The 12365-nt window shown below is 51.4% G+C and overlaps 1 protein-coding gene across 1 annotated transcript in view; it reads right to left on the bottom strand.

The window, feature by feature from the left end:
* The window catches only part of Zan (zonadhesin), a 104651-nt gene that overhangs the window by 10729 nt on the left and 81557 nt on the right, over positions 1-12365 (bottom strand). The window contains 11 exon segments of the mRNA XM_052754990.1: positions 94-235; positions 3092-3309; positions 3404-3545; positions 4455-4672; positions 4948-5089; positions 5837-6054; positions 8488-8629; positions 9148-9365; positions 9755-9896; positions 11136-11353; positions 11760-11901. Of these exon segments, the coding sequence (XP_052610950.1) occupies positions 94-235; positions 3092-3309; positions 3404-3545; positions 4455-4672; positions 4948-5089; positions 5837-6054; positions 8488-8629; positions 9148-9365; positions 9755-9896; positions 11136-11353; positions 11760-11901 (1942 nt within the window).

Below are 12365 nucleotides of genomic sequence, written 5' to 3' on the forward strand. Positions count from 1 at the left end.
ACCCCTCCCCTCTCGTAGGCCAGGGGCCCTGCCTCTGATTCCTTCAGCCACCAGGGCACCCTCTCCACTCCCCTTTCCCCCACGGCTCCCTACTGTTGGCTGCACAGCTACTACTGCCATCTTCATTGTGCTGGCAGTGGGTCCCCGACGGGCAGCTGAAGTCCCGGCACTGAATGTCCCCACTCACGCAGGCACAGCTCTGGGTGCAGCCACTAGAGATCCAGGCCTTGCCTGCCTGCAGAAGAAGTGGGGACCCAGGTGGTGAGAGTAAGGCTCAGCTTCCTGTGGGAACGGTTTACGTTTGCCCTCGTAATTGCAGGTCCCAAATCTATTAAGTCAACCAACTATGGATGAAAATATTTGAAAAAATTGCCTCCAGCCTTTATATGAAGGTTTGTGCCTGGTCTTATTGTAGCTTGTTATGCTGTGTTTAGTTGATATCCCTGAGAGGGCTGCTCTTTTCTGAAAGGAAAAGGAGGAGTAGTGGATCTGGGGAAAAGGGGAGGTGGGGGGTACTGGAAGGAGGGGACGGAAGGGAGGATGCAGGTGGGAGGTATTGTGTGAGAAAAGAATAAATAAAAATAAAATAATAAGACTACCACATGGTTCAACTATCAAAAAATTGCATCTATGATTAGGGGTATCACTTAGTGGTAGAGTGTGTGCACAGAATCCCCCAGTGAGGGGCTGGGGTGTGGCTCAGTGGTAGAGCTCCTGCCTAGAATCCCCCAGTGAGGGGCTGGGGTGTGGCTCAGTGGTAGAGCCCCTGCCTAGAATCCCCCAGTGAGGGGCTGGGGTATGGTTCAGTGGTAGAGCCCCTGCCTAGAATCCCCAGTGAGGGGCTGGGGTGTGATAGAGTACCTGCCTAGAGTCCCCCAGTGAGGGGCTGGGGTGTGGCTCAGTGGTAGAGCTCCTGCCTAGAATCCTCCAGTGAGGGGCTGGGGTGTGGCTCAGTGGTAGAGCACCTGCCTAGAATCCCCCAGTGATGGGCTGGGGTGTGGCTCAGTGGTAGAGCACCTGCCTAGAATCCCCCAGTGATGGGCTGGGGTGTGGCTCAGTGGTAGAGCACCTGCCTAGAATCCCCCAGTGAGGGGCTGGGGTGTGGCTCAGTGGTAGAGTTGGTGCCTAGCATGAATGAAGCCCTAAGTTCTAGAAAGAAAATCTGTCTGCATTTTACGTCATTGTCCCCTAAATAACACAGCAGAACTATTTGTATAACTTTATGTAGTCTTATCATTAGAATTCATGTAGAGTTATTTAAAGTACATAGGAAGATATACAAGTACTGTGTTAAATTTGTGTGTGTGTGTGTGTGTGTGTGTGTGTGTGTGTGTGTGTGTACACATATATACATGTGCTTGTAGAGAAGTGTCAAAGGACAAGCTTATTCCTCAGGAACTGTCCACCTTGTCCTGTAAAGCAGGGTCTCTTGTTCAGTCCTGAGCTCACCAAGTAGGCTAGGCCGGTTGGCCAGTGAGCCTCAGGGATCTGCCTGCCCCACTTCTTCAGTGCTGGGGTCACAAGTAAATATACTATGTCTGACTTTTGAAAAAACACATTTATTTTGGGCACTGGATGCCATAGCGTGGGTCGGGGGCAGAGGACACTTCTTTCAGGAGTCCATTCTCTCCTTCCCACTGTGTGGGTTTCTGGGATCAAAGTCAGGTCACTGGGCTTTGTGAGAGGTGCGTTTCCCTGCTGAGCCACCTCCTGGCCCACACCTGGCTTTTTCTACAGCGGTTCTAGGAATCAAACTGGCATCCTCATGCACAAGGCAAACACTTACTGACTGAGCTATCTGCCCAGTTCTGTTTGTTTATTTAGAGACCTTGCTTGGAGGTTCTAGCAGGGAAGCCCAGCTACTATATACCCTTGAAAAAAACAAAACAAACACCAAAAACAGTCCTTCTCAACCCAAGGGGCAGCTGGGGAGGACACATGTGGAGTGGTGAGGGGAAGGAGAAACCTGCCTAGCCAGACACATTATCCAAACCAACCATGGGGGTCACGGTGGAGACCCATGTCACAGCCAGATGGCCTTCACATTCTTTCTATTTCTTGAAATGGAGTCTCATATAGACCAGGCTGGCCTCCAATTCCCTATGTAGCCAAAGAGGACTTTGAACTTCTGAGTCTTCTATCTTTCTGGTGCTAGAAGACAGGTGTGCACCACCAGTCTTGGTTTATGTGGTGCTGGGGATGGAACCCAGGGCTCTGTATGTGCCAAGTCCTCTCCCCACTGTGATACACTTCCAAGCCTACTACATCATTTTATATAAGGGCTTGAACACCTGTGTATTTGGGTATCTTCTGGGTGTCCTGGAACCAAGAACATAATTCCCGTGGATGCCCAAGAACTGATGCAATTAGCCTTCTCTAGAAGACAGTGACAGTGCCATGAACCTTGGTACCATGTATTCCTCCTGCTCAAGACATTGTTCTTGGCCTTTTGCTCTGTTTAGTTAAGATACGGTTTTAAGTAGCTCAGGCCAGTCTCAAAGTCACTCTGTAGCTGAGGATAGCCTTCAACTTCTGATCTTCCTGCTCCCACCTCCCAAGCGGTAGGACTCGAGGTGTGGACCACATACAACCCTCAGCTCGTTCTTGGTGTCTTAAATGCACTGCTTAGGAGGGGCTACTAGACCCATCTGCAGATGAGAAGTGGATCAGCAGGGTTCTTCCTGTTCTGTTGACCTCTACCTTGGTGTTTCAGCTGTGGGTATTCCCTGACACATTCCCAATGAGGGCTGGGAATGTGGCTCAACTGGTAGAGAGCTTGCCTATGAGGCACAACCCTGGGGTCCACCCCAAGCACCATATCACCCAGGCATGGTGGAGCAGCCTGCCATTCCAGCACTTAGGAAGTCAAAGCAGGAAGACCAGGAATTCAAGGTCATCTTCAGCTATGCAGTGTGTTTGAGACCAGCCTGAGTTGTATGAGTCCACGTCTTTGAAAAATGAAAAAAAAAAAAACCCCAATCTACAGCCTGCTAGCCTTCACACTCCAGGGCCAGCCATATAAACAGAAGCATCCAAGTCTGAGAATGGCAGAGGGTACTCATCCCCAATCCCATTCTCCAAACCAACTCACCGGGATGAGGTCACCCTTGACATCCTTGCAGCCACATTGGTCTCTATGCACACATGTGTCCTTATTGAGCAGGTAGCCAGGTCGACAGACACAGCCTTCCTTGCAGGTGGGGGCGACTTTGGTGCTAATGCCCTCACAGTGCCCATTCGGGTTGGAGCAGGAAGGTAGACAGGGGGGAAGGCAGGTGGTGTAGAGGCTATTGTCTGGGCACTTCAGAGCTATGGGGTGGAAGGAGAATAGGGCTCGTGCCATGTCTTGGATTCCTCCAGCCATGAGCTGATTCTGTCCTTCCCTTCCCATGGGCTCCCTTACTGTTGGAGACACAGTTACTGCTGCCATCTTCATATTTTTCGCACTGGGTCCCCGAGGGGCACTGGAACTTTTGGCACTGAAAGAGTCCTCCCTTGCATGCACAAATCTGAGTACAGTGAGTGGAGATCCATGTCTGGCCGGTCTACAGAAGCCACAGGAAGGGAAAGAAAGAGAGAACATAAGCTTGTTCTAGAAGACAAGCTTAGCTTTCTGTCCGAGAGTCTTACATTCGCCCTCTGTATCTACAGGTTCCCTATCTACTGAGCCAAGCAACTACAGATGACAAAACATGTTTTAAATTGTGGGACTGTGGGCATAATTGAGTCTGACTAGAATGCTCAGTGAGGGGGTGGGAGCATGGCTCAGCAGTAGAGCAATTTCCTAGGATTCCTCAGTGAGGAGCTGGTGGTGTGACCCAGTAGTAGCTAGAGTACTGGCCCAGAATCCCCAGTGAGGTGTTGGCGGGTATTGCCCAGTGGTAGGTACAGTACTTATTTAGAATCCCCCAGTGAGTGTTAAAGGTGTGGTTCAGCAGAAAACTAGAATCCTCCACTGAACACTAGGGCATGTGGCTCAGTGGCAGAGCATTTCCCTGGCACATGCCAAGACCCTACCAACCTTCAAACCCCTAGGCTACCCATGAATAAGAGCATCCAGAGAGACAGAGAAAAGGAGAAAGTAGTCCTAATCCTAATTTTAAAAATCTAGGTGTGAGTGTGTGTATGAAAGTGTGGGCATACATCCATGTTGAGGGTAGATACTAGGTTTGGTCCTGGCCTTCCACTTTGCACTAAAACAAGATTCATTCCATCTCTGCCTGTCTTAGTGCTGTTAGTCACTGCTTGTGTACACTACCATAGTCAGCACCCACATTTCTTGGGATTTCCCTGGCTTCACCTCCTTCCTATATCATAGTAGAAAACTGGGGTCACAGTCAGCTTCCATGCTCAGCTTCCATGGGTGGTAGGAATTCAAGCAAGGTTCTCACATTCATGGAGCAGCTCTCTGAGCTAACTCCCAGTCCCTCATTGCAATCTCCACGCCTGCTCACCTGGATGAGGCTACCATGGGAGACTTTGCAGGCACAGTGAATTCTAAGCACACACTTGTCTTCATGCAGCACATAGCCAGATCGGCAGACACAGCCCTCCCTGCAGGAGGAGGGGACCTTGGTGCTGGAGCCATCGCAGAGGCCCTCTGGGTCCGAGCAGGAAGGTAGACAGGACGGAAGGCAGGCGGTGTAGAGGCTGTGGGCCGGGCATTTCAGAGCTTTGTGGTGGAAAAAGAGTGGCATTAATGCAGAGAACCAGAGGGGCCCAAGGAAGCAGAGGCCACATTCAACAGGGTGGGCAGCACAACTAAGAAACTCCAGGCCTTCCTCTGCCCTTTGTTATTCATCCAGCAGATACTGACTGGGTGTGGACTGTGTGTCCTCCCTGCCGTCACACCCCTCCCCACCCCCAGAACTAATTTCCTTCTTGCCCTTCCTCTGATTCTTCCATCCATGAGCACATACCCCCATCCTTCCTCCAAGGCTTCCTTACCGTCGCTGGCACAGTGACTGCTGCCGTCTACACTGTGCTGGCAATGGGTCCCTGCTGGGCATTTGAAGTCCTGACACTGAACAGTCCCTCCCCTGCAGTTACAGCTCTGGGTACACCCACTGGAGATCCACGTCTTGCTTTCCTGTAGAAGCCACAAGAAGAGGATGGGAGTGAGGATGACAGCGACGGGCTTACTGGCTGTCTGAGGGACTTCCATTTGCTCTCCCTGTATGCAGGCTCCACATCTATTGAGCCAATCTACTGTGGGTGGAAAATACCTTGAAAAGAATTGCAGCTCTGGCTGTGGATCTATCCTAGCTTGACTACAATCCCCAATGAGCAGCAGAGGATATGGCCTAGTGACAGAGCAATTGTCCAGAATCCCCAAGCAAGGGAATAGGGGTGTGGCTCAGCTGTAGAGCACGGGTCTAGCACGTGCCAAGAGCTGACCAACCTTCAACTCCAGGGCAAGCCATCTATACAGGAGCATCACACAGAAGACAGGGAAAAGGAGGAAACGGCTCCCGACTCCACTTTTTAAAAAAGGTACGCGCGCACGCACGCACGTTTGTGTTGAAGTATGTGTGAGGGTGAGCACATACTCCTGAAGGTTAGAGTGCATCCTCAGGTGTTGGTCCTTGCCTTCCACCTTGCACTGAGACGGACTCTTTCTCCCCACCTTGGCTTTGATGATGTTCACCACTATGAATACCAGAACGTCTAGTCTGAGGATTGTCCTGTTTGCCTCTCCCATATTTCAGCAGGAGCTCTGGGATTACAGACAGACTACTGTGCCCAGTTTAACTGGATTAAGGGACTTGAACTGAAGTCTTCACCCACTGAACCATCTCCTTAGCCCTCACTAATCCCATTTTCCATGCCCACTCACTGGAATGAGAGTGCCCTGGGGATCTTTGCAGCCACACGCAATTCTGGGGATACACTTGTCGTTATTCAGCACATAGCCAGGTTGACAGAGGCAGCCTGACTTGCAGACGGCAGGGACTTTGGGGCTGGTGCCCTCACAGTGCCCATCAGGATCCAAGCAGGAAGGCAGACAGGAGGGCAGGCAGTCGGTGAAGTGGCTGTGGGCCGGGCATGGAGGGGCTGTAGAATGGAGGTGGAGTGGTGTTAGTGGAGAAGGCCTGAGGTGCTGATGGAAGCAGAGGCTTCAGGAACCAGACCAACAGAGCTTGTTTGTGGATTTTTCCCTCCTTTTATTATTTGTTCAGCAAACTGGTACTGAGCATGGACTGTGTGCTAATTCCTGAGAGAAGAAGAGTGGGCCTCCCAAGTCAATGTGGGAAACCAACACGGAGCAGAGACCCTGCTGTGGGTCCCCAGAACCCTCCCCTTGTGGTACCTCCTACCTCTGATCTCTAAGGCCCAGGAGACTAGGTTCCTCTCGCCCTGCCTCCGGTTCCTCCAGTCAGGAGCACTCCCTCACCACCTTCCCCAGTGGCCCCCTTACTGTTGGAGGCACAGTTACTGCTGCCATCATCACTGTGCTGGCAGTGGGTGTCCGAGGGGCAGGTGAAGGTGTGGCACTCGACGGCCCCATTGACGCAGGTACAGCTCTGGGTGCAGCCACTGGAGATCCACGTCTTGCCTGCCTGCAGAAGCCAGAGAAGAGAAGGGAGTGAGGAGAGAATGACTCTAAGGAGCCAAGCTCAGTCTCCAGGTTCCACATCTACTGAGTCAGCCAACTACAGTGAGAACAACTGCATCTGGACTTAGGGGGAGAGTTCAGGGGTACATGGCCTGTGTAGAATCTACTAGGAAGAGTGGAGAGGTGGGGCTCTGCCTTAGATATTTGGCTACAATCCCCAGTGAGGGGCTTGGGATGGGATTCTACATAGAAAGTCTGCCTACAATCCTGAGTTACGGATGAAGGAGCCTGGATCAGAGGCAGCACAATTGCCTGGAATCCCCCAGTGAGGGGCTGGGGTATGGCTCAGTGGTAGAGCACCTGCCTAGAATCCCCCAGTGAGGGGCTGGGGTGTGGCTCAGTGGTAGAGCCCCTGCTTAGAGTCCCCCAGTGAGGGGCTGGGGAGTGGCGCAGCGGTAGAGCACCTGCCTAGAATCCCTCAATGAAGGGCCAGCCTAGATGCTCAGAGGAAAACATTTGACTAGCATGTTCCAGGCCTTGACTGATCTTCACAATCCAGGGCCAGCCATACAGACAGATGCATCCAAGTTAGAGGGAAACAGACAAAAGGAAAAGGCTATCCACAATCTCTCTCTCTCTCTCTTTTTTTCTGGAGAGGGTAGGTAACCTTTTAGTGTTTGTGTGAATGTGTGCATAAGAGAGTACAGGTGTACACACACGGATGTGGGAAGACAACCGCAGGTGTTGGTTATGACCTTAGACTTTGTGATGAGACATGACCCCTGCACAGCTGTTGTTGTTTACCTCTAGATACAGAGGACTATCTGGCCCCCAAATTTGAAAGGATTCTGCTGTGGCCCTCCCGTCACCCAATAGCAGCCCTAGGATTATAGACACAGGCTGTTCCATTCAGTTTACATGGATAGTGAAGATTAGAACTCAGACCCTCAGCTGGTCATGGTGGCACACATTTTTAATCCCAGCACTCGGGAGGCAGAGGCAGGCAGATCTCTGTGAGTTCGAGGCCAGCCTGGGCTACAGAGTGAGTTCCAGGACAGCCAGGGCTACACAGAGAAACCCTGTCTCGCAAAACCAAACAACAACAAAAAGAACTCAGATCCTCACATTTTCAGAGCAAACCGTTAACTCAGTCATTTTCAAACTCCCCCACAAATCCCACTTTAGATTCCCACTCACCAAGATGAGGTCACCGTGGACATCTTTGCAGTCACACTGAATTTTGGGAATACACTTGTCATTACTCAGCACATAGCCAGACTGGCAGATGCAGCCCTCCTTGCAGGTGAAGGCTTTGGGGCTGGCACCCTTGCAGAAGCCCTCAGGGTCCAGGCAGGAAGGCAGACAGGAGGGAAGGCAGTTGATGTAGCGACTGTGCGCTGGGCACTGCAGAGCTATGGAGTGGAGAGAGAATAAGGTTAGTGGAGAGGACAGCGGAGGGAGGGGGCCAGGAATTAGGAACAAGAGAAATGAGGCAGGGCAGAATGACCAACAGAACTCAGGGGTTTTCTCCTTTCGTTACTCATTCAGCAAACCTTTACGAGCACAGACTGTGCCAAGCCCCCAGGAAAGAAAGAAAGAAAGAAAGAATGGTTTTTCTCACCTCAGTGTGGGAAACTAACTGTTAAGAGACTAGCACTGGGAAGGACCGCTCGGCAAACATTTACTGACATGGGTTGTGTGTAAGAAAAGGTAGCTCTCCCAAGGTAACATGGGACACTAATTCTGATGGTCGGTTTTAACTGTCACCTTGACACATTGTAGAGTCATCTAGGAAGATGACTAACCTAGTCCAGGTCACCAGAATCCCTTCCCACCATGTGACTACCTCCAATCCCTCAACTCCCAGGCCTGGGGACTAAGCGTCCTCTTGCCTGCCTCTGAGTCCTCCACCTCCCTCATCGCTCTCTTACTGATTTCGGCACAGTCACTGCTGCCATCCTCGATGTCCTGGCACTGAGTCCCTGAGGGGCACTCGAACTCATGGCACTGAACAAGTCCTCCCTCGCAGGTACATTTCTGGGAACAGCCTGTGGCAATCCAGGTCTTGCCTGCCTACAGAAACCACAAGGAGGACACAGGCAGTAAGGACAAAGGGTCCAAGTGTAAGAGACAGGCTCAGCCTGCTGTCTGAAGGGCTTACTTGGCCATCTTTACTGAAGGCTCCACATCTATTAAGTCAACTAAGTACAGGTGGGAAACACAGGAAAACTGTATCTGGAGCTATTAGGCAGTAGAGGGCCTGTGTAGACTCCACAAGGAGGGAGGTGGGAGCAGGTCTCTGCCTTAGATTATCTGTCTAGAACCCCCAGTGAGGGGCTGGGGTGTGGCTCAGTGGTAGAGCACCTGTCTAGAACCCCCAGTGAGGGGCTGGGGGTGTGGCTCAGTGATAGAGCACCTGCCTAGAATCCCCCAGTGAGGGGCTGGGGTGTGGCTCAGTGATAGAGCATGTTCCTAGCCTGTTCCAGGCCCTGGAAAACTCCAGGGTCAATGATAGAGTCATGTACATCCCAGGCTCACTGAACAGAGGGAAGAAGGAAGGGGCCCCAATTCCAAATTCTATGCCCACTCACCGGAATGGGGGCACCCTGAGAGTCTTTGCAGCCACACTGAATTCTGAGTACACACTTGTCCTTATTGAGCACAAAGCCAGACTGACAGAGGCAGCCTTCTTTGCAGGTGGAGGGGCCTGAGACACTGGGGACCTCACAGTGCTCATTCAGGTTGGAGCAGGATGGGATACAGGAAGGAAGGCAGTTGGTGTAGTAGCTGTGGGTTGGGCATTTCAGAGCTACGGGGTTAGAAGGATATGGCATTAGTACATAGGGCTTGAGAGAGCCAAAGGAAGTAGGGGCTAAAGAAATTAGGCTGGGCTGAATGACAAGAAGAGCTTGTGACTTTTCCCTCTGTCTATCCACACAGCCATCCCTTAGTGAGCCTGAACTGTGCCAAGTCCTGAGAGAAGAAAGTAAGGAGAGTGAGTCTCCCAAGTCAGTGTGGGAGGCAAACCACTGAGAGCCAAGCGCGGGGAAGAGACCCTGCTATGGGTCCCCAGAACTCTCCCCACGTGGTACCTAGTATCCTGACCTCTCGGGCCCAGGAGACTAAGCTCCTCCTCGTTCTGTCTCTCATCTATCCGGCCACGGACGCAGTCTCTCCATTTTCCCATGGCTTCCTTACCAACTTTGACACAGTGACTACTGCCATCACTATCGTCCTTGCAGTGAGTCCCCAAGGGACACTGGATATTCCGGCAATGAATGTTTCCTGCCACACAGGTACAGTTCTGGGTACAGCCTTTGGAGAGCCAGGTCTTCTCTGCCTGCGGAGATCATGGAGAGAGAAGAGAAGGAGACAGAGATGGCAGTTCTAGGAAGACAGTTTTATGCCATGTCTGAAGGACTCACATTTGTCTTCCCTGTTCACAGGTTTCACTCTATAGCACCAACCAATCACAGGTGGTCAACACTGGAAAAACTATTACAAATGGGAGTTTTGGTATATCTCAGTGGGAGTGTCTCTCTCTAGAATCTCCAGGTGAGGGATAGGTATGTGGCTCAATGGTAGAGTGCCTACCTAGAATCCCCCAGTGAGGGGCTGGGGTGTGGCTCAGGGTTAGAACTGTGGCTGAAAATTTTTCTGTAGGGGTCTAGGAGCATAGATCAGTTATAGAGCAAGGCTGCCTAGTACTTGTCTTGAATCCCCAAGTGATGAACATGTAAGGGTGACATCTGGCTAAAAGACAGAGCACTTGGAAAGCATGTGCTAGGCCCGACCGAGCTTCATGCTGCAGGGCTAGCCATACAGACAGAAGAACCCCAGATGGACAAAAGCAAAGGACGGAGAAATGGCTGTCAATCCCACTTTGAAGACAATCTTTAATGACATTCATCTTTGTGTGTCCACACATGTGCACATGCCATGGCACATGTGTGGCGGTCAGAAGACAGATTGCTGGAGTCAGCTCTCTCCTTCTCCCACATGGATTCCAGACATTGGCTTGGCCCTTAGGCAAGTGCCTTTACCTATGGAGCCATGTTCCAGGCACACCACCTTTTTAAAAATTACTTTTTTTTATGTGCATTGGTGTTTTGCGACGGTGTTGGGTCCCCTGGAACTGGAGTTACAGACAGTTGTGAGCTGCCATGTGGGTGCTGAGAATGGAACCTCTGGAAGAGCAGCCAGTGCTCTTAACCACTGAGCCACTCTCCAGCCCCTACTTTTTTTTTTAAAGCTAATCTTGAGTGTGTGTGTTCTGTATTTAATCATGGCACACATATGTGTGGAAGTCAGAGACCAAATCTTGGGCGTTGGTGCTTACCTTTCACCCCATATGCAGATATCCAGACAGCACAGACTACCAAGCGCCTAAATTTTGTGGCTTCTCCTATCTCTGCCTCCTATCTCACATAGAAACCCTGGGATGACAAGAAAGGCCTCCTGCAAACAGTTCACTGGAACGTGGAGATTCCAATCATGTCGCCTACTTGTGCTGACCCAGGGCCTTACTCACTAAGCCATCTGCCCAGGCCCACCAGTCTTACATCTGGCATGTACTCACCGGGATAAGAGCACCCTGGGCGTCTTTGCAACCACACAGAATTCTGAGCACACACTTGTCATTATGTAGCACAAAGCCAGCTCGACAGATACAACCCTCCTTACAGGTGGAGGGGACTCTTGGACTGGTGCCCCCACAGAGGCCTTCTGGGTCCGAGCAGGAAGGTATACAAGAAGGTAGGCAGTTGGTGTAGCGGCTGTGGGCGGGGCACTGCAGAGCTATGATGAAGAGAGAGTAATGTTAACAGAGGGATAGAGGGGCCCAAAGACCCAGAGGCTGCAGAAACCAAGCTAGGATGAATGACCAACACAACTTGTATTTTCCACTTTTTTTGCTTTTATTTTTCCTTTTGCTATTCATTCAGCAACCATTTACTGAGCCTGGGCTGGGTGCCAGTCCTAAGGAGGAACAAACGCATGTATCTCCCAAGTTAGTGTGGGAACTTAACAACTGAGAGACTAGTACTGAAAAGAGATGCAGTCCACAGCGGGCCTCCTAAATTCCTCTGTATTGTGGTATTTCTTATGTTCAACCTCCAAAGCCAGGAGACTATGCTCCTTGCCCTGCCTCTGATCCCGGCAGCCATGAACACACCCTCCCTGCTTTCCCCTATTCCCCTCTTACGTATTTTGGTGCAGTTAACGTGGCCATCCCGGCCATCCTGACACTGAGTCCCTGGGGGGCAGTTGAAGCTTCGACATTGGATAGCCCCTCCCACGCAGGTACAGCTCTGGGTGCAGCCACTGGAGACCCAGGTCTCGCCTGCCTGGAGAAGCCAGGGAAGGGAAAGGGAGTGAGGCTAGGGAGGCTGTTCCAGGGATACAGCCTCATCTCCTATCTGAACAGCTTCAGTTTGCCCTCTCTATCTCTCTATAAGTTCTTCATCTATTGAATCAAGCAACCATAGGTGGAATGGATTTGAAAAGAGAATTGTATGTGGGGAAGGGGGATTATCAGCTCATTGGTAGATCATGGTCCTAAATCCTTAGTCAGGACCTCTAAGAATAGCTCAGTCATACAACTCACCTGCCTAGAATCCCCCAGTGAGGGGCTGGGGGTGTGGCTCAGTGGTGGAGCCCCTGCCTAGAATCCCCCAGTGAGGGGCTGAGGTGTGGCTCAGTGGTAGAGCACCTGCCTAGAATCCCCCAGTGAGGGGCTGGGGTGTGACTCAGTAGTAGAGCTCCTGCCTAGAATCCCTCAGTGAGGGGCTGGGGGTGTGGCTCAGTGGTA

The sequence above is a fragment of the Peromyscus californicus genome, unplaced genomic scaffold, assembly GCF_007827085.1.
Source record: "Peromyscus californicus insignis strain IS unplaced genomic scaffold, ASM782708v3 Scaffold_2__1_contigs__length_46816999, whole genome shotgun sequence".
NCBI classification, from domain to species: domain Eukaryota; kingdom Metazoa; phylum Chordata; class Mammalia; order Rodentia; family Cricetidae; genus Peromyscus; species Peromyscus californicus.